The 23365-nt window shown below is 38.0% G+C and overlaps 1 protein-coding gene across 6 annotated transcripts in view; it reads left to right on the top strand.

Annotated features, from left to right (window-relative positions):
• LOC121304632 (zinc finger protein 532-like) overlaps window positions 1-23114 on the top strand; it is a 39146-nt gene extending 16032 nt beyond the window's left edge. For 5 of the 6 annotated variants that reach the window (XM_041235875.1, XM_041235913.1, XM_041235885.1 and 2 more), the window contains 8 exons: window positions 4312-6629; window positions 10369-10550; window positions 14158-14334; window positions 15100-15262; window positions 16207-16500; window positions 16894-17006; window positions 19993-20140; window positions 21177-23114. In XM_041235875.1, the coding sequence (XP_041091809.1) occupies window positions 4312-6629; window positions 10369-10550; window positions 14158-14334; window positions 15100-15262; window positions 16207-16500; window positions 16894-17006; window positions 19993-20140; window positions 21177-21689 (3908 nt within the window). In that variant the 3' untranslated portion in view covers window positions 21690-23114. Of the gene's footprint in view, window positions 1-4311; window positions 6630-10368; window positions 10551-14157; window positions 14335-15099; window positions 15263-16206; window positions 16501-16893; window positions 17007-17574; window positions 17769-19992; window positions 20141-21176 lie in introns of those variants that run through there. The other variant, XM_041235920.1, reaches the window with a different exon arrangement.
• Window positions 23115-23365: the final 251 nt, after the last annotated feature.

Below are 23365 nucleotides of genomic sequence, written 5' to 3'. Positions count from 1 at the left end.
AAACCCAAACCCAACCCAACCCCAAACCTAAGCCTGTACGAAACGCTCCAATTAAGCTTAAATCCAAAATGTGGATGCATTTTGTTTTGTTTTTTTCTAAATAAGGGAAACAAGCTTGATAAGTCAAACAAGATTTGCAAGATATGCCATGCAATTTGAAACGCAAGATGTGGACTACAGTAGTTAAAAGTCTTTTGAAGTCTTTAATTGTTTACTCATGGCGACAGCAACAAACGTAGCAGGGTAGCAATGGGTTTTACTTGCAGCCATGTGAATGCATACATACATTTAAAAAATATTTATTTCAGTAAAGTATGTGCAGTATATGTAACGTACTATATACTTTTGTAATGTGTCATTGATTTTATACCTTATTGCATACAGCACCAGCCTATTGTACAGATTTGTATTTTTACTTAATATATCTGTGCAGAGAACACATTAACTTTAGTTCAGCACAATGATTTAGACATTTAAAATAAAATGAGCACTATTAGTGCTATGTGTACTATTTATTTATTTATTTGTTATCATCGTTTATTTATTTAAATTTTTTCTAAAAAAGATACCTCGTTATTTCATATAACCGGTCTGTCTCCCGAGATGTCCGGTTTAGGGAGTGACTACTGTAATAGTAAGAAAACAGCAAGAGCATGAGTTGCATATCTTCAGCAATGTGCTGGGGTTAAAATAATCATTTGAATATCTGAAAGAAGCATGTTTAAGAAGTCCTTAAAGGTAAAGATAATGGCCCAGTAACCAAATATTCTTCGTTCAACCAGTTCATCAGAAGATGATGATGGTAAGCAGGCCTTATTACCAGGTTAACGTGCTCACAGGGCTTGCAACTAAGCAAGAGCAAGACAAACCAAAATGGTTAGGAGTGGACAGCTTGGCCAAGCCAATGCAGAACAATGAACATGACAAGGTCAAAACAACCAAAAGGGAAAACAGCAGCTTGGTCAATTTAAGCATGTACATACAATGGAAGGCAAGGAAGACAGAAGAGTAGCTCAAAGCGAGAGTGCTCAAGAGCCACAGGTTGTGAAGGAAAGTATAGAAAAACTGGGGTAAATGTGGCTTGCGCTACACAGCCTGAAACCAAGTCATCAGCAAAGCTCTCCTGCATTGCTGCTCTTACAGCAAAGAAAAATAATTACGCTAGATCTGCATCTGTAATACTGTACAGGAGTTTATGATTTTTCATTTTTATTGCCATTTATTTATTGATGAAGTGGTTATTTTAGATGTTCAAATGATTATTTTGACCCCAGGAATATTTGAGAATAATAACACACCGTCATCATTTTATTTATTGGGTTCACTGTATACAAAAACATGGCAAAACACTGGACAAACTTAACACCCATCTCCAAACTTTGAGCACTGTTATAGGTAGACTATTCACACACTGAACTGCTTTTAAATCTAGGTAATATAGATTTATCTGGAATTCTGAAGGCTTTGAGATTAAAAAAATAAATAGAACAAAATATTATTTTCTGTTTTAAATTTTAAAAGGTTTGTGTAAAAAGACAAGATGAAAAGACGTTGAGCATCTCTTTTTTTTAAGGGCAGTGTGCCAGTTGTAATTTATTTATTTCACAGATGCTTTTATCCAAGGTGACTTACAGCTCTTCAGGGCAGTATAGAGTTACAATGCAAAATTAATATTTAAATACAGTATAGTTTACAGTAAGTGCAATAATACTAATAAAATACTAAGATTACAACAAGTTATGTCTACAATGACATATTAGTGTGCAATAGTGGAAGGATAGTGCATTAGCTGAAGATCCAGTAACGTGGTGCTTAGGTCAGGCAAGTCCAGTGCGTGGTAGTAGGGGTAGATAAAGAGATCAAGGGGTAGATACACAGGCGAAGGAAGGCAGTGAGAGAAGGAGCAGTCCTGAAGTTTTCCGGTAGCTGGTTTCACCACAGAGGGGCTAGAGAATAGAAGGAATGGGCATGGTATGATTAAGAGCAGAGGTGTGGCAGGGTACTCTCCTTGCGTATTTTATGTTTTGTGTTATTTTGTATGGTTTGGGTTATGTAGCACAGGTGATTTAAAATGTATATATGTATTTGGACACTGGTTTTAGGTCGGCAGTGAAGAATTAATTGTCTTCCCTGCCAAAAGTAGTTCACATGCAGACTGTGCCTGGTCCAGATTGAATGATTAGTAATCGAGTCCCGACACAGCTGCATAAAAGCGTCACGGATCTCGCTTTTGGCCATCATGCGGTTTGTTTTTGTAGTGTTTCATTTGTGTTCAAGCTTTTTGTTTAAGTATTTGCAATAAATGAGCGCTTCACTCTCAGTACTTGTTGCCTGTGTATTTCCTGGTCTGATGTCACCACCAAGCCTATCAGTGACAGAAGGCATGATCAGTTGGTCAGTAGAGGATTGGAGAGGGGGGGGGGGGGGGGGGGGGGGGGGGGGAGAAGGAGAAGATCTGGCATTCTTCAGTGTAAATATGGTAGGAGATGGGAGCGGGTGTAGAATGAGGAGAGAGTCAGTTACAAAGAGGAAGGCAGTTCTGTGAAGTGTGCAGGACGGAACCCAGAATGAACAGGGCCAAGCAGAGACGGCTCAGTGAGGAAGGATGCCAGCTGATGGTGGACAGCTCGCTCAAGAGTTATAGGGTAGAACAGGAGGAGAGAGACAGGGCTATAGTTCTGGGCGGAGAAGGTTTGTTAAGAATGGGGGTGATGTGAGCAGTTTTGAAGACTGAGAGAAAGGAGCCAGAGAGCAGGGGGGGTGTTAATGAGGGAGGAGATAAAAGGAAGAAGAGCAAGGGCAATGTATTGGATAGGAAGGGGATCCAGGGTGCAAGTAGTTGGCCAGGAATCCAAGAGTAAGGAGCAAATGTCTATGTCAAGTAGAGATGTGAAAGTTGAGAATGAGAGGATAGGGGGCTAGGTGGAATGTGTTCAGATGAGGAGGGGGAAGGAGAAGATCATCTTGAGAAGAGCTTCTGAATGTCTTCTACTTTGGAGCAGAAGAAGGAGGCAAAGCCATCAGGTGTAAAGGAGGATTGGGGAGCGGGTAGGGATTTGAGGAGGGAGGAAAAATCTCTGGGTGTTGTTGGTGAGGGACAGGATGATCGATTACCCATCTTATATCAGGGTCACTAGATGTTTTGGGGTTTGCCATGTCCTAGAGACATCTTTTCAATTTTCAACCTGCCTGTTCTTCAAAATACCTGACTATGAACACCTGGTGGAAACTGAAAATCCTTCTAGTTTTGAAATCCTGGCCATCAGCTTGATACAACATGTGGCATTAAGATGACAATTGAGATGGCTTCCAGGCAGAATTAGGCATAGTGAATGTCGTTGTCCCAAAAGATTAAATATGTTACAATTACAAGATTACCCCTGTAATAAAAGTAACAGAAGCACTTCCAGCAAAAATTTTATTACAACGTGTAGAATAAAGATTATGGTAAATTTAACTGAAAATGCATGATGTTTGAAAATATGGATAAGAAGTCGGATAAGCTGCATGTTTGCCAAAAGGAATACATTTACAATATCCAGCATTACAGTGGATACTGTGGATATTTCTATTTTACAGGACTTCTTCCCAGGGCAAATCTGTGAAGGAGAGAGAATTTTCCATTAATGTCAAATGATGGTTAATTCCAGCTCAATAGTCAAAATGCTACATACCAAATCAGTTGTACTCTGTTGCAAATTGAACTTTTTCATTGACATGGAAATACAAAGTATGTTTCTAAGCTTATAAAAAGCACATCCTTTAGAGATTGTACATTTGTAGAAACTGCCCCAGCAAGCATATTTTCCTCTATACTGCATAGACAATCTTAAGAGGATTTTTGTAACATATACTGATCAAGTGGAATTTCAAATTAATGCTGCACAGTATTTTTCAGTTTTGAGTCTTCAGTTTTATACAAGGAGTAATAAAAAAAAAAAAAAGTTTGATGGTTTATTCTCCATCAGTAAGAATTCTTAGTAGATTTAGTGTAAACACTGCTTTAGGAATGACACTGAATAAAACCATTTAAATTATATTGGTGAATAAGACCATTGTATAATTGTATTAACAACCTTTTATTTTATATATAGAGTAGCCTCTAAGAAGTGTCAACATTATTTTGAAATGTGTCTGTGTTTAGAATTGAGGTTTTATCAAGCATGTGACACCTGCAGTTTTATGTTATTTTAAGATGTATATACAATTACGTAAATACAATTTGTAATCAAAGTGTGCACAAAAAAGAGGGATTTTTAAGCTAATTGCACTTTTGATTTATTTCCTCCCCTCCCCCCCTCTGTCATACAGATTTGTGCTATACTACGGTTAGGATCATGGGGGATATGAAGACCCCAGACTTCGATGACCTGCTTGCCGCCTTTGATATCCCAGACATGGTTGATCCTAAAGCGGCTATTGAGTCTGGGCATGATGACCATGAAGGGCAAATCAAACACAGTGTTCATGTAGAGGAGGATTCCCATGTCCCACCTGTGCCTGACGTTGGGGTCAGTGTCATTGTTAAAAACATCAGAAATATTGATGCAACTGAGCCAGTGAGCGCAGAAAAGGAAAATCACTCCACAGGGAATGGACTTCATAATGGTTTCCTGGCCATGTCTTCCATTGATCGCTACACTAAAGAACAAGGGAAGTCCCTAAAAGGGGAGGGTCATGGCGTAGTAACCAAAGAGTCTTCTTTCAGCCAGTTCAGCCCCATCTCAAGCGCAGAGGAATTTGATGATGATGATGATAAGATCGAAGTCGATGATCCACCAGACAAGCAGGTAAGCAGGCCTTGTTACCGGGCCAACCCGCTCACAGGATTTGCGAGTAAGCAAGAGCAAGACAGACCAAAAGGGTTAGGAGGGGATAGCTTGGCCAAACCAATGCAGAACAATGAGTACGACAAGGTAAAAATGATGAAAAGGGAAAACAACAAAAACTTGGACAATTTAAGCATGTACGACCAACCGAAGGCAAGCAAGACTGAAGAGAAGCTCAAAGACAGTGCTCAAAAGCCACAGGATGTGAAGGAAAGTGTAGAAAAAACTGGAGTAAATGTGGCTTGCACATCACAGGCTAAAGACAAATCATCAGCAAAGCTTTCCTCCTGCATCGCTGCTATTGCTGCTCTTAGTGCAAAGAAAGCCACCCTGGATACTGTCCCTCAGCCTCAGTCTAGCCCTAGTGACTCACCCAAGGAAATGAGAGAGAGCCGGAGGGTCATCAACAAGCCCATGAACCCTCATAGCCCCATTGAGACATCAAAAAAAATATTTACCAAGCAGCCTGACAGCCCCAGCAGTGTTTCAAGTGAAGGCAGTAGTAAAGGTTCTCCATCCTCCCTGGCTGGCTCCACACCCGCTATCCCTAAAGTCCGCATTAAAACAATAAAAACATCCTCAGGACAGATCAAGAGGACAGTCACAAGTGTATTGCCAGACTTGAACCGTGAAGGCTGTAAAAAGGGCCTTAATCAGGCATCCTCCATGGTAGTCTCTTCCATTTTGTCATCTGCAACATCTACAGCTGTCTTTTCATCTCCACCTAGAACTGTGCAGACCACAATGGTGGCCACCACTGCCAGTTCAACAACCGAAATGACTTCCAAGCAGGTGACCATTAAACCAGTAGCCACCGCTTTTCTTCCTGTCTCGGCAGTTAAGACTGCAGGCTCCCAGGTGATTAATCTGAAACTGGCCAACAATACTATGGTGAAAGCCACAGTGATTCCAGCCACTTCTGTTCAGAGTGCCAGCAGTGCCATCTTGAAAGCTGCCAATGCGATCCAGCATCAAACGGTGGTTGTACCTGCCTCCAGCCTCGCCAATGCCAAACTTGTGCCAAAGACTGTCCATCTTGCAAATCTCAACCTCCTGCCTCAGACGTCTACAACCACCTCAGAACTCCGTCAAGTGCTCTCCAAACCACAGCAGCCAATAAAGCAAGCCATGATTTCTACACCGACAGCTAAGAAAGTGTCCAGGGTCCAGGTGCTGGCAAGCTCCCAGAGCTCAGTGGTAGAGGCATTCAACAAGGTTCTAAGCAGCATTAACCCAGTCCCCGTTTACGTTCCAAACCTCAGTCCTCCCTCTGCTGCTGGTATTGCCATACCCTTCCGTGGTTATAAATGTTTAGAATGTGGTGACTCTTTTGCCTTGGAGAAAAGCCTGACGCAGCACTATGACAGGAGGAGCGTTCGCATAGAAGTGACATGCAACCACTGTGCTAAGAACCTTGTTTTCTACAACAAGTGCAGCCTTCTTTCTCATGCCCGTGGACACAAAGACAAAGGTGTGGTTATGCAGTGCTCCCACTTAATCTTGAAGCCCATACCAGCTGACCAGATGATCGCCTCCCCCTTCCCCACTTCAGTCGTTGCCACAACAGCTATACATAATCCCACAACAACTGTAAACGCAGTGGCAAAAACTGTAGCCGCTGCCCTTAGCACTGTTATATCAGCTCCCTCCAGTGCCCCAGTTGTCCCAGCCATGCCACTCGACGAGGATCCATCCAAACTGTGCAGACATAGCCTTAAGTGTTTAGAATGCAGCGAGGTGTTCCAAGACGAAGCCTCGCTCGCAATGCATTACCAGCAAGCTGTAGAATCAAGTGGACAGGTATGTGCAGCTTGCAGAGATTCTCCAGTGTTTATTCTGATGGTAACTGTTTGCAAGTCTTGACAGAGTTAAAGAGCAATTCATTTCATTTTTTTTTGTTTCCTTCTTGTAGTCCATTCCAAGTGTTTTTTTTCTTTTTTTATTATAATTACTCAGATACTGTGTGTTTATTTTTTGTCCTTGTCATTGTCAAGGTGCTTTTGCTTGTCTTCTCTTGTTGCATGCAATGTAACTTAGGTTAGATCACCCAAAGTGTCTTTATTGAAGCAAGAGCCAGCACCATATACTGTAGCCATCTGCTACTTTGGCTCAAGTCTGCCATTTTTTTTGCTACAGTGCTGGTGCTGATAAGACTTTTGTCTGATCTCACATTACATATGTCTATTGCAGGCAATGTAACTGAAGAGCAGCTTCTGATCTCATAGTGAAAGCACCTTAGCATTATATTTGAGTAAGGCAATAAGAACTACTCAGAATGATGCAGCATCAAAAAAATGTAATAAGATAGAGAAACAAAAGAAATTTGAAGCACGGCTACTTACTCTTTATAGTTTGGTTAAACACTAAACAATCAGAATTTCCTGTTCACTTTTTTTTTTTTTTTTTTTTTATTTAAAGCTAGCGCTTTTGTTTTTTATTCTTAAGCTCTTCTACACACTGTTGTTTATTAGCAATGCAATTCTCTCATTGTTTCACAGTTCAGTTATTTCTGAATGGAGCTAAATCACAGTTTTATAACAGTAATTGTACATGCTATATACTTTACTGTATAAGTGCTGTTCATAACCACACTGTTTTCAGTATCTGACTTTTTTTTTAATGTGTCAGTCCAGGAGTAGAGACTGAGCACAGTAGTAATTGACTCTTATTGTTTTAAGAACATGTGTCCACTGTGCATCCCACCTTATTAAATTTGTAAAATCCAATAGAAACTTGATTTTAAATTTTTTATATAATATAATACATTACAGAGGTCCTTAATTTACTTACAGTTGGCTGTTATAGTAATATGTTTATGAGGTGCATTTTCTTTTAAACCAGTAACTTTATTGTGTTGGAATACTTGTTTATTGTTGTTTTATTTTTTTATTAAGCCAGATATATGCTAACATGACTCAGATGAATCTGGGGGGAAAAGACTACTTGATTTAAATAAGAGATACCCACAGGTGGCCAATTATAGATAACACTTGTAAGGATTCTCAATCTGTAAAAGGTGGTAGATAGACTGATACATCTGATTGATACACAAGCACTGTAAGCGCTGTAAGAGATTTCACTCTGTGGCTGAAGAGCAGATTGCATTTCCATTTTATAGCAGGCATTACATACAGTACAGTTTACAAATGTGTTCCTTAACAGTAGCATGATACAAACAGCATGTCAAGTAGGCTTAAATATCTTTGGAGAATCACCTGTGAGAGACATGCACACCTCCAAATCTTGCCTTGTCAGGGTTTTTTTTAATTTTTATTATTTATTATAGGAAGCTTCAATACTTGTCTCTAAATATGTTGCTTGTGTAAGGTTTAATCGACTATGTTAATTAATTACATCTTACCCCTGCAATATGTATTCTCCTAAACAGAACAATTATTAATAAAGTATAATCATAATTAAAATGACTTATGATTGGCATACGCTTTATTAAAGAGAATTTAGACAAAGTTCATTGGTTCCAAATAGTACAGATTAGCATACAATTTGAAGACTAATTGTAGGTGAATGAAAGTAGTTAACTAGCTTTTAAACAATGGTTAGATAAGTATATTCACCTCTCCATTGGAGGTTAGGTTAGCAGCACTGGATGTTATGATGACTCTCACTGCAGTTTGGGATGGCCCATATGTATGCACAAGATTTCACCTACACCCTTTTCACTGCAATCCCCTTGGCTCTCAGTTGCTTCAGATTATACAAACATGTTTTTACAGCCCCCTGTGTATTCTCAGGGTGTAGTTCAAAGATTTGTATTGCTCTTTGAGTCTATATTTACCGTTTTGATGCTTCCTTAATCAAGATAGTCACACCTTTGATCTAAGATAAGGTTATTATTAATTTTCTCTACAAGTGCATGGATTACAAAAAATGTCATGTGAGGTGTATTATGACTCCAAGTAAAATGAACCCACAAAAACATTTTGATAATGGAAACAAAGGTGTTCCTGTTTAGAGCTGTAGTGGCTAGGTTAAATCAGTACTGCAACTCTAAATTGAGCCATCAAGCAGAACATGCAATTACTAAGCCTGCACCACATGGTAGCTTAGTGTGTTTTAAAATACCCAATAATAACACAGAATAAAATAGACAAGAAAGACTCACACGGTACATGTTGAAAATTTAATTTTCTGTTTCGTGTGTATAGTTTGTTCCTGTATTTTATTTTCTATTACATAAAACTGCCACATTTTAAAAAACGAACTTGGAGTAAGTAGTGTGGTTCCGTAAAATATAGCGTTATACATCCCCATGTGTTGCTACGACTGTTTAAATGACATACCTGTAATTTTGCTTTTCATTGTTAGTATCCTTACAGCTTTTTACACTTAGAACTTTAAATTTCAAAACGCTTTTCAAAATGGCTGCTCTAGAGCACTGATGTTTGAGAGCTGTCCTCTAAATCAGTGCAGGAAGAGTGATTTTAGAAAAAAAGAATTTAGCAAAAGCGTAACAATAAGTGCTCTGATTTTTCTGTTCCGTATCACACCATGGATCGTTATTGCTGTGTTACTTGTTTGACAATGTGGGCAATAATCCTTACACTATTAGTGCACTGGAGCGGCCATTTTGAAAACAGCTTTGCACAGAGTTTAAAGTTCTAAGTGTAAAAGCTCAGGATGTTAACAATGAAAAGAAAAATTACAGGTATGTTATTTAAACAGTTGTAGCAACACACAGGATGTATAACGCTATATTTTTCAGAACTTCGCTACTTACTCTTTAAGCATAGTGTGGCGCAATAGAACAATGGCGTGTCATTCATTTTGAGAATAGTGTATGTTTATGGGTACAACCACCTTACTGTGTTAGTAGTGTTAGTAATTGCAAATTGTCACCTCTGTAGATACTTTACAAACAAAATTACTGGTGTTAACTTTATGCCAACCTTTAACGCAACTGCTTTTCAAAGCAGCTTTCCTGTTTGGAAAACAGCAGCAGTTTTCCATTCCTGACTTACACATGTGTAAGTAACTGATAGCTCTGCCTTCTTAATCTCAGGGAAATGAGTAGAAATTGCATAATATCTAGTTGCTAGTTTCTGTTCCATGACATGCCTTCTGCGTTGTATTCCCCCAGCCCTGTACTTCTTGACATGGAGTTCAGATGTTTTCTGTTTCTTTTATGCAATAATAATGACATTCTGGGGGTCTACATTTGTTCTTGTCCTCTGCACAAAAGCATCTAATGTGACATGTTGCTCAAAAGAGCGCACTTGAGAAATTGAAGTTGGGGAATGGAAACAGTAGTTTTGTTCAGTAACTGGGTTCATTTTGGCACTGTGTAAACACTTTTTCCAAAGCCAAAAGTGTGCACAGGTCAAAGATGTAAAACCCCACCTTATTGTAAGTCCAAATTTGCAGATGACCTTCATAGCATCATGTTGCTTTAGGTGTTAACAGGAGCTTTCCTGTATAGTCCATAGAATGGCGAGGTGGAAAGCAGGCTTCAAAGATTGGGTGATTGTATGTCTCCCTGGTTGTTTTGTTTAACTGATTTTATAATGTATTTTCTCCACAGAAAACTTGTAATATCTGTCAGATGCTGCTTCCAAATCAATGCAGCTTTGCTTCACACCAGAGAATTCATCAGCATAAATCTCCCTATACTTGTCCTGAATGTGGAGCAATCTGCAGGTCTGTCCACTTCCAGACTCATGTTACCAAGAGCTGTCTGCACTACACCCGCAGAGTGGGGTACCGGTGAGTGTGGTAGTCCTTTTAGAACCATAACCATGTGTAACACTTGAGGAAGGTCACAAGTAGAGGTCACTGCCTGGAATCCTGTGTTCTACCATCTTCATGCCATGCATGATGAGGAGTGAACAAATTACTTGTGTGCAGTGTTTTACTGACAGTGTTTGAAATGAGGATTATTGTTCTGAAACTACCACAGTAAACACTGCTATCTGACTACACTGATAGGAAGGGATGACAATGGTGGAGTTGGAGTGGGAGGTTGGAGTTGGTCCATACAATGTGCAATGGTGGTAAGTAGAGGTTGTTCCTTTGGTGTGATCTAAGATTTGCAAAAGGGAGAGTAGCAATGTATTAATGAAACAGTACATTACTTGTGGGTTCTGATGAAGGGAGCTTTTCTTACATCACAAACATGGTTGACTATATTATTGTTTTCTACGGATGGATGCCAGTGGTCGGTTGCATAAGATAAGGCATAAACTGGAAGCATCAGGGCTGAACTCAAGTTTTTATAGCCCAAGCCCTCTAAATTTTTAAAAAGTTATTTATGGGCATTTGTTCCATGTCTCTTTTTTTCCCAGTTGTTGCAAATTATATATATATATATATATATATATATATATATATATATATATATATATATATATATATATATATATATATATATATATATTAGTGTTAAGAGTGTATTCCTGTTGTTTACATTCACTTTAAATTATTTTTGTTTCTGTTTCGTTCGTCACATGCTCATTCTGTTACCCACACAGAGCTTATGTACCATCAGCTCTGTCAGCTCGTGCAGCAGCTATAGAGGGTGTGGTCATTACAGCCTAACTGTACTGCCACTGTCACGACTCTGAACATAAAGTGCCAGTAAACCCTCCGCATGATTAAGGATGTTATTAGACTGCTTTTTGGGTCTTCCTGTCCTGGGTTTGTCAATTTCAGATGATGTTTCTATATACTTGGTGATTATGCTTTGGATACCACACCTTGTGAATCGAGTGATGCAAGCTATTTCACTCAATGTTTTTCAGTCTATATGCAAGTTAAGGTTATTATAATAGTAGAAACACAAGTGGAGGCTTTTATGCTTCAATTGTTGATGCTCATAATGCATCAGAGTAGAACAATGCAACATGTCTAAGACTTTTGCACAGCAGTGTATATTGGAAAATGATCCTCCCAGAAGAATGAGAAGACAACTCAGATTTGAGCTGCGACTTCCCTCTGGATTACTCCGATGATGTGATTTGTAGCAGGTATCAATTTAACAGGAGAACAATTATTCATCTTTGTGGAGAACTAACATGTACTGAAGAGTGAAACTGCTATTAATGAAAGTTACAAACTCAGTGCATGCTTAGTATTCTGATGTTGATGAGTTTTGCAGGAAAAAAAGAAAAACTAATTGTTTTTCGTTCCTACAGTATTGTAGCAATCTGTACTAAGTGTGACGAACCGTGGTTCCTGCAGGCAGGAGCTTCTCACAGGTGGAGGTGGGACGCAAACCCGGGACCTCCTGCTCTGAAGCATAGTGCCTACACTGTTGTACAAAAGAGCCAGCTCCTTGCAGAAGCTGGTATTGGGCTTATGTCTTCATATTTGATTGCATCACCTACCACCCCTGATCCCATACCCCTGTCCATGTTACACTTTCCCTTGCCAACCTCAAGTCCGTCCTCGGACTTGCTCACCAGGCTACAGCGCCACCACCATTGCCCAGGGATGCTTGTTCGCCATAGTATCGTGTGACAGGCAGGGTTTTCCAATCCAGCTGTATTTATTTATTTTAGCTTAAAAGAAGCTTTTTATATGTTGTACTGGTGTACTGTATGTGAAGCAGATTATTGTATGTATTGTATTCAAAATAATTGTGCAAGTATTTGCAAACTGAAGGAATACAGTAGCAAATAAAAACATAAGCTATTTTTCTGCCATTTTTAACAATTAATTGTATTTTAATGTAATTGAAATTTGTAATTAAAGTTCGGGAGGAGGGTCAGACACCAATCTCTGCATCACCCAAATTGAATCATTCAATTTACACATCGGCTAATTAAGATTGTTAGCACTGTAAATACCCTCTTCACTTACCTCCTTGGTTGCATTTTGATTTCATCGTAACCCACCACTTCCCCTTCTCCACCTTTCTTAAAAACAATTTCTATGTTTTATCAATCTCCGCCTTGTCCATTTGGCCAGACAGCAAGCCCTCAAACCAAGTTAGGTTTGATGCCAAATGAAAGTGTATATACAACATAATTCTCTGTAAAATCGCTTACTCCACATTCACCACAATAAATAGTTTGTCCCAAACTACTGAACTGTGTGGTGCTGTCTTTCTGTGCCATTTGTCATTCAAACGAAAGTTTGAAACTAATATTAAAGTGCCTTCTATACTTTCTTGTGGGCCGGAAAGGAAACGTATGCTAACATTAAAGGATTGTTTGTTTCTGATCCAAATGTAAAATATAATGTCTGTAAGGATCATGCAAGTTTATAACCATGATGACACATTTCTGGTGGTTACAGTTCTTTTTCAGGAAGGCATGCATATAAGCTGTATCATTTATTTATTTATTTTTTAAATCAAAAAGCATACACTGCCCCCAACCTTACCTCGCACTCGCATCCAGCACCTGTGTGTGCAATTTATTATTATTTTTAAACCTGACTTCGACATATTTCGGACAACCCGCCTGTCTCCAGACATGTTCCGCAGCCATAACACAATGGTGTAAACAGACGGTGTATGCCATTGGCCTGTTAAGTTGGGGACATGGCTCATTTGTATACCCCTGACAACTGGTTACATAAACCTCTCGCTGACAATCCGTGACAGTAAATCACATCTAAACCCATTACTGGCCCGTAAAATAACCAGGCAGTAGTTTTATAAATTTGTGTTAAATACTGCTCAGTATTTTTATTTTTATTTTTTAAATGGCCTGAAACTACTGCCATCTTTTATGCATATGGCTCCAATCTTCCCTTTTTTTCTTTAAGGAATAGCAAACATTCATTAACTCCACCAAAACGCTGGCAAAGTTGGTGTTATTAAGCTAATATTAAAGTAAATCTTTTTAGAAGGAAAAAAAAGGAATATATAAAAAATGTCTGCTCTTTCATATTTAATATTTCTCCCTACATTGACAAGCATCCTCCCCATCAGTAACTGAAAACTAGCAATATCGCACGACCTGAAGCATTTTTTATGTGCTTTAATACACTATATCTATATGTATAACAAGGTTGTTTTAACTTTGCAGTCTCTTTCTGTCACCCAGGTTTTGACAAATAAGCAAACTTGTTTTTTTTTTTTTATAAATTGCTCAATAAATAAACACTGCATATGACTAAAATAATTTATTTCTGAAAGCTACTGATTTGTATTTATTTATGTATTTCTTTTTTTAAAAAAACATTAAGTGTGACTCATCTGCCTGTATATTATCTGTTTAACCGTTTAATAAATCATATAGTTTCACTTTTACAGTGTTTTTGTATTGCTTTACCTAAGGGATGGTGCTGTAGATTGTGTTCTTTGACTGATGATGGAAAAAGTGCTTAAATGTTTTCTATTTTTTTTTTTTTTTTTCTCCTGTAGCTGTGTACATTGCAGTGTCATCTATTCTGACGTGTCTGTCCTCAAGTCTCACATCCAGGGGTCTCACTGTGAAATATTCTATAAATGTCCTATCTGTCCAATGGCGTTTAAATCCGCACCAGGCACCCACTCACATGCCTACACACAACACCCTGGAATCAAAATAGGAGAACCCAAGTAAGTATTACAACTGCAAACTCTGAGTTTAATGTGGGGAAACGGAATGTAAACTACTTCCCAGGTCATCCTGAGGTTGCCCAGACGGCAATTGGGGTTATTCTGATTTTACTTCCGTGGTGGGGCTCCACAATAATTTACACAAACAGGAAATTCATGTTAAGTGGATCATAAGAAGTAATTTACAATAAGCGACTGCTAAATTTGGCCGGGACCATGTAGAAAATTCGTAGTATCAGAACATGTGTTTAATCCGGGTTCATTTTAATGAGAATTGACTGTATGTTAATTTGGTAAACTGAAATTAAACTACTGTAAAATGAGAAACAATGTGAGTGTCTTGTATTTTTTCAAATACAGTGCAAATTTTACTTTTTGGTCTGCTTTAAATGAAAGTAACTGGATAACCATTGAAAACTAATTCTACAATGCAGTTTCCAGTTTCAGTTAAACTGAATACAATTTCCTTTCTGTAAATGAACCTTTTATCCTCTTTGTTTTGTGATCTATTCTCTTGTGACTACAAAACATTTTACATCATTAACATTTTAGCATCTGTTATAAAACTAGCAAGAAACCACTATGTTGCACACAGGAGCTCCACAAATCATAGTAAAGACTTCTATAATTAATTGATGCAGAACATGCCATACCATTTGTTTTTGGTTTAGTTCTTCAGGCTCTTGTTTTCTACATAGCTGTCTTTTGGTAGAGCTGTCTTTTATTCATTTGTAACCCCTGTGTGTTTGTCTTTTCTGCCTACAGGTTAATATACAAGTGCTCAATGTGTGACACCGTGTTTACTCAGCAGACTTTGTTGTACTCCCACTTTGACCAACACATAACTAATCAGAAGGTGTCTGTCTTCAAGTGCCCTGACTGCTCAATGCGATATGCACAGAAGCAGCTTATGCTGGATCATATAAAGGTATTATACTTTATTTTGTAATGTTAGTTAAACATCTTAAAAGAATCAACAACCCCCTTCCGGGCCTAATTACGGAGGAATCTGCACACTTTAATACAGAATAAAATTAACAAAGGCGGGTTGAGGGCATATAGTCATGAAAATGCTGGGATAGTATTCACTAAATTGTTGTAATTTACATGTATTAGAGAAGTGCTTGTTCAATTCTGAAGAAACCTGGTTTGGACATTCCTTAGGGCAGATGTCCACCTGCCTATCTGCCTATATGTTAAACTTACTTTTTTTTTTTTTTTTTTTACCTACAGTGGATGAATGTCATGGTGATGACTATAGTTAAGAATATTATATAAGTTTGTCAATCCACTGCCACAGACACACCTACTACTGCTAAAATCACAGAACCCATTTAAGCTGGCAACTTTAAACTTTCAGTGTTTAGGAAACTGAAAAATCTAGATATAGTGGCCTCACTTTTACCTGTGATCTAAGAGGGCTGCCTTGTGACTTTTTTGTTTCTATACAATAGACGTAATGCTCTGAGACGTTAGCTTTATACTCAACAGACAGGTGTATTCTGTGATTCTCCAGATCAGGTTCAGTCGTGGTTGTTGTACAACAAACATGAATAACCATTTTTTCTGACAGGGTTTTTAAAAAATGTTTTCTGCAAAGCTGCTGCCACCAAAGTGTCACAGCCTTGTATCGCAGAACCATTTGAGATAGTGACTTCATATTTGCAGGGTTATATAAATGCTTCATGCCAAATAAGTTACTGACATTGAAATTGAAAAATTGTATGCGACTTAGTAGCAGTGAAGTGATTTAATGACCTTTAGTTACCAAGTGCATAACTACTGAACATTAACCAGAAGCACATTTCTAAGTGTACATATCTACAATACAATACAATATTTTCAGTTCATGTCTTTATCTTTTAAACACAGTCTATGCACGGCACGCTAAAATCAGTTGAGGGTCCTCCAAACTTGGGTATAAACTTGCCCCTAACCATCAAGCCAACAAACCCAATTTCCACCAGCCAGATCAACAAGGATGTGAGTCCTGTCAACGGGACTGAAAAGGCTGATAAGAAGCCTCTGGCACCTCTAAAGAAAACTGCAACTATACCTACTTCTCCCAAGAAAGCAAATAACCCTGGGTGGATGTGCTGGGAGTGCGACAGATTATTCACGCAGCGAGAAGTCTACATATCTCACATGAGGAGAGAGCATGGAAAGGTGGGGACAATTTTACAGCACAACACTCAAGATACCGATATTGTGTTTTGTATTTTATTATATGCATTAAGCTTTTATAGCCAGCAGCTTCATGAATTTGAATCCACTTGACATGGAATATATACTATTATATTAATTTACTAACAATGCAGAATGACTGGATGAAAAATTCATTGGCATACCAGTAAGCAAGGGAACAGAGAATTGTATTTATTATGGATCCCTGTATATTCCCTGTACAGTCATGCATTGATGGATCAAATAGTTTAAACATTTCAAAGTACTTTCAACTGTTTTAGAAGCAGTTGTTCATGAATGGTCTTGCAGTAATGCATTTCAGTGCTGACTTTATATGTTTCAGTACTCAGTATAGTGCTTTCTCTTAAAACTCAGCAAATGAAGAAGCACCCCTGCCGTCAGTGTGACAAGTCCTTCAGTTCCTCACACAGCCTCTGTCGACATAATCGCATTAAACACAAAGGCATCCGCAAGGTCTACACATGTCCGTAAGTACACATTGTTGTTTTGCTTTTATACACAAGCTTTAGCTTTATATACAACCTTATTTTATATTAGTTTTATCCATTTAAGTTATATTCGTTTTCAAATGTTAAACAGAATTAATTAATATAAAGCAAACACATTTTATACAAGTTATCATCAATTCAGACTTCAGCTCCCCAGCAAAATGTGCACCAAAAATCACTAACCAAGTATGACAAATATGGCATTTGAAGTTCATCTAAGTAAAGCCTTGAGTTTTGAATCCTGTAGGTTTGCTATTTATGCAGTGCTTAGATGTCTAAACCATCTCATAGGGTAGGGTAGCTGATGTTAAGAGCTGCAGCTTTAGTGGTGTACTCATCAGCCAACCTGGTGGAATATAAAGAAGTATTGAAACACATGCAATTAAGTAGGAAGTCCACATTTAGGACATTTACGGCTGATTTTATAGACCCCGATTTCACACTAATCATAGACTGCCTAATCTTACCTTAGGGAAGGTGGTCTGTGAAACTAGCCATTTGACATTATCACCTCCTGCCTTATAGATGATATTATTTTATATTTCAGATACTCTGCACATCCAATTTGTGTATCATAAACAATTTGACCGTTCAGGATGAATGTGATCCAGCTTAAGATGTGACCAGTGCTTAAAATAATGCAAGTACAGAACACCCTGGCTACAAAGCCCTTCATTGTAATGAACCTTCGGCTATAACGAACCTGGCCCCTGGAAAATAAAAAAAACAAAAAAAGTCCATCTAAACACACACTGTCAACATCCCAGTCTGTACACACGGGATGCCACCTCCGCAGGGAAGTCAACTCTTTTGTATTAATAAAAAGCGTGCTCTGTGAAACGAAAACCTTTTTTATGTTGCAACAAAACTGGAAACTATAAAAAACGTTTGAAAAAAGAGTAACGTAGGCATATCTCTGTCATGAATATAGGTTGTCAAAAGGGACTCTTTTTTTAGCGTGTTCAGCAAACATGCCGCATGTCAAACTTTTCATGTCAAACTTTTAATGTTGGTTGATTTGGAATAAAAGGTCAGTTTGGGATTCTTGCATGTTGGAGTGAGATTAGGAGCACTTTGAAACGATTCATGTCAGATTGATTTTGAGTAAAAGGTAAGCTTCAATTCGATTTTTGCTTTTTGTACTTAATTGTTTAATGAATAGGATAAAGCCAATGCAGAGTGCTGCATACATGAGATGAACAGTTACATGTAATTCTACTTGTATTCACAACCATCTCATTAACTTATTCCAGCAGTTTACCATTCATTTTGATTGTCCTTTTGCCATAACAAACTCCTCGATATAACAAACAAAAGGCTTGGATCCCAGCAGGTTCCTTATACAGAGGGTGTGCTGTATTTTCACTCAAGTACTTATATCCAATTCCAACTTCCGACTTATACTATTATAATTGTGTGGGTTATTCTACAGCTTGCCTGATGTAACCAAATAATATTCTGTTTATATAAATGAAACTTTGTTACATATTACATTTAATAATTATTTATGTTCTGCTTTACAAAATAAATTGGTAAAAAGAAAATGTGTTTTGAGGAACTATGAAATCTAAACACTGAGTGCATTCAATTTCATTGAGATATCTGCTTAATGCAAATATCAAGAGCCTGTAAATGCAGGTTTTGATTGTACTTTGTTCTCTCTGTTCTAATACCTAGACAGAATAACACTACAAATTCTCTGAACTTTAATGTGTCATTGTCAGAATTATATTGTGGGACTTAAGAGAGTGCTTAATTTAACTCACTGGTTCAGGCTGGCTTAAGATATCAAATCCATCCATCATTGTGTAATATTTCCGCAACACTAGTGTTTAAAAACTGAACTGAACTAAACTGAGATTAAATCCCCAGTATAGTCATATTTCTGGTAAACAACATTCTTTCTTTCCATATATCAAAGAACATGGTACTTGATTTTGAAAAAGAAATAGCAACTTAGTCTTTTTTGCTAGTTTGTTAACATGTAACTGTTATATTCATTTTAGATACATATCATTTCACAATTTGGTCCAAAGAAAGGAACAAAGCAACGTTGTTGTTATTGCCATTTTCTTTCCCAAAACCCAAGCGCTCAGCTTCCCCAAAATTCCACCTCTCTGTTGTTTATTTCCTGGTTCCTGGTTTCTGGTCTGACGTCACCCACTACAGCTGTCTTTGTGACAGTTATATACTGTATAAGCACACTGTATATGCAAAACAGAAATAAGAGCAACGTTTCAAACTTGTCAAACACAATGAAAAAGAACAGTCTAATCAGAGTATTTCAAGGGAGCTCTCTATACACACTGAAATTAACAAATACATTTTGTTATGTGCATGACAACAGTGGCACATATCTGAGCATGAGACCCATGGAAATCAAAATGCCCATAGACTTGATTTCTGGAGATCAATTTTTCTAGTGGTGCCGTGCAGCTCATGTGTCCCAGGCTTTACTCTACGCCCCAATTCGAATGCTGTCATTCCCACACGCCAGACTCGCCTCAGGATCCTCCCAACCATTTCACAGTACAGACCCCTTGCTCTCAGCCTATCTCTCTGTCTCTCATGGTCTCTCAGCATCCCTTCAAGTTCATGTCTTGGTGCAGTCTCCCACTGCAGAGGCTTGTTCTCCCTGTGTATGTGTGTGTGTGGATCGACCTTTCAGATCCATTCCCCACAACCCTCCTGCTCCTGCCAATTCTGGAGAGCGGCGAAGAATGACTGGCTGATGCATCCCTCAGCAGCAGATGAGAGCTCTCCCCCCTCCCCAACCCCCCCACCCCACGTACGCACGCACACCCACACACACCCACACACTTCCCCTTCCCTACTCTAACGCCCTAACTCTAGTGACCCGTTCCCTGACAATGCTTGTAATAGATAGGACAAGACAAACAAACCACAGACAGAGAGTCCTGGGATGTTACAGTATAATAATGGCTGTCTTAATTAATTTTTTTAGACACTGCCCAGGTCCAAATCACACTTTCAGCAAACGGTTAATGTTGGAGAAGCATATTCAGCTAATGCATGGCATTAAGGATGCAGATGTGAAGAAAATAACAGGATCCACCAGCACGGAAGAGGTACCAGAAAAAGAAGGTCACAAGGTAAAATAGAATTTATAATGAATCGTCCTACTAGGTTTTTTCTTATTTTGACAGGCATAAATAAACTAAAGTGACTGAAATGCACTGTTGTCTCTTTGATTTTCACTGTTCAGATCAATTGAATAGACCCTGTGAACTTTTAAATAGACTGATTCACTTTATAAGTTGTTGATTCATAATTACCAAAAATTAATTAATTAAATTAATAAATAATAATAACAATAATTACCTCCTGGTTATTTATCCTTAAAGGCTGTGTAACTTGAATAGATATAACAAAGACTACACGCACAGATCTCAGTATCATTTTACCTACCCATGAGGCAATGGTTACATTTTGTAACGGTTATTATCATAACCCAGGTTCCCTGAAGTAGAAATGTAACCATTAACCTTCAAGGTTGCTGTGCCTATGATTACAGCAGTCTTTAAGGAAAAATGATATTGAGATCTGTGCATGCAGTCTATTTATGCCCTTGTGGGCGGGCATGACTGAGTCACAGGTTCTGACGAGTAGTCTGTGTTATATCTATTCAGGTTACAGGGTCTTTGAAGATAAATACCCATGAGGTAATGGTTACATTTATATTTCAGGGAATGTTATCTCACTCTCAGAATTAGTGTTTTTAAGTGTGAATCTTACTTTACTTGTTCTTTTGTATCTTACAAGATTTTTATTGCATGCCTACAGTGTATATTCTGGATCTTCTGAATCAATGTGTTTCGTATTACATATTTAACTATTAAAATGTTCTAAACTTTGGGGGATTTTAACCATGCCTGACCCCCCCCTCATCCGCACACACCGGATGGGCGGATCAGTTGTGTGTTTGTGTTATGTGTTTTATCACTGAGTATTGTATTGATATGATGGACAACGGTAGTGTATTTACATATTAAGTTATATGTGTGAAGATGTTTAGGGCAACTGGTATGAAGATGTGCTGCCACTTTTTTGAAAATTACAAATGATCTAAACTGGTTCTTTTTTTTTTTTTATACTTTTGCATACAAATGATTCTCAATTTTTTTGCAGGCCCCTAGCTCCAAGCGCAAACTGGAAGATACCGTTTTGGAATTCCGTCCACGAGGAGCAATAACGCAGCCCCTTAAAAAGCTTAAAATAAACGTTTTTAAGGTCCACAAGTGTGCTGTGTGCAGTTTTACGACAGAGGATATTGTCAAGTTCCACGAGCACATTCCCCAACACAAATCTGATGGCTCCTCCTTCCAGTGCAGAGAGTGTGGCCTTTGCTATACCTCTCACAACTCCCTCTCCAGGCACCTCTTCATAGTTCATAAATTAAAAGAACCGCAGCCAGTATCCAAACTAAATGGGTCTGGGGAGGACAGCCAGCAGGAGAACAAACTAAACCAAGGGAGCATGGTCTCTGACAGTACCTCAGATAAAAAATGCAAGGTTTGTGCCAAGACATTTGAAACAGAAGCTGCCTTGAGCACTCACATGAGAACACATGGCATGGCATTCATTAAGTCAAAAAGACTGAACTCAGCAGAGAATAAAGAAATGTTTCATGAAAAACAATAGTACTATCTAAATACTGTGCAAGCACTCACAGCAAGGAATGAAATGTTCACACTTACAGTGTTACATCGTTATAAGGGTGCCCTTTATACCTTTGAAACCAGTTATAAGGCGATATGGTCATGGCTCCCATTTGCCCTAAAATGTCATTTCACAATGCGGAACACAACTTACTCTTTACTAGGGCTTTTGAAGACAGCTTTATGAAGCACTGTAGTACGTTTTCAGCTGCTACACACTACACTTTAGACCTCTTTTCTCCGACACACCCCTACAGAATTACCCTTAAAACTTTTTCTGTATTTAAAATACAATTTGTGAATATTTAAAGAAAATCTCAAAAACATTTTGTACATTTTTGTGTGTATATAGGTGTTGAATGTTTTTATAGGATATTTTCTTTAAGGTGTTTTCTGTGTCAGAAATCTTCAATTTCTTCTAACTATTTGGAATTGTTTGATACTGTGAATAAGTTATAGCTTGATATTTACTATATAACCTCACAAACTACAGTATTCCATATTTCATAGTCCAAAGACAAATAACAAAAAACTAGTCTAGATATTATGTATTCCATTTAGTTCAACTTTAGGTAATATGAGTTCCACATTTTTTCAAGCTAAATATAAAAAGAAACGGATGGACAATAGGTGTTATACATCGGAGGTCAAAATGTTTGTGACATCGAATAGAAATATGCCAGACCCTATTCTAATCATCTAAACCACTGTTGAACCTCCATTTACACAATGCAGTTTTGGTAGTTGCGTTTCAAAGTTTTGAAAACCTCTGCTGGAACAACTTCCTTACCCGATATTGTTGACTTTGAAAAATTTCCTGCAAGGAAAGAGCTACAGAAACCTATCTGTCTCAGGGTAAGCTACACATTAGCAAATCAAATATCTAGGTAATGAGGGCCTTACCAATTCCTTTGGGACCAGGAGAGCTGGCAAAATTGAACTGATAAAAGCATACTTTATGAAAATGTATCCAGTGGCACGAATATTTTGACAATCCCTTGTACTTCGAATTACTGTTAATGAATAACAAAACATTGGTTTCAATACATTTGCATATGCTTTTCTGACGTGCAGTTTACAGGTCTTCTAAACGATCTGACTATATTGTGCGGGGAAAATGTATCTATTTGGTTAAATTTGCTATAAAAAATAATTCTCTGTGAGAGTTTTTATTATTTCATTTTTTGTATTTTTGTTTAGTTTTTGCTTTTATACAGTAATGTATTTCTTTATATGACGTTTTGTATATTTTTTTTTAAAGAAGTAATTTTAGTGTAGATAACAAACTGCATGAGAAGCTGTAACAGTTGTTACCTTGGTCTTAGAATGTGTCTTGCTGCTGTTAGATAGGTGTCAGATGTCAATGTATGAAATGTTTATGTCAATAAAATGTGGAGGTTGCGCACTACAATAGAATCTATTATATCTCTAAAAGGTATACTTTTTAATGATCGAGTGTTTAGGTTATGCATGATGTGTTTCAACAGTTTTCAAGAAATTTTAGTGTTTTGTGGGTGAATGTGGGTGGGTCATGTGAGTAGTCAAGACCCAGTGAGAAACTCGTCATAGATGGTTGCTAAGGAACCATTTTTAAACATATATACTGGTGCTATATGAGGTACCCTGGCACTAGAATCTAGTGTTAAATGTGCATCCATG

The sequence above is a fragment of the Polyodon spathula genome, chromosome 2 (assembly GCF_017654505.1).
Source record: "Polyodon spathula isolate WHYD16114869_AA chromosome 2, ASM1765450v1, whole genome shotgun sequence".
Taxonomy (NCBI): Eukaryota; Metazoa; Chordata; class Actinopteri; order Acipenseriformes; family Polyodontidae; genus Polyodon; species Polyodon spathula.
This window is presented reverse-complemented; position numbering and strand designations above follow the sequence as displayed.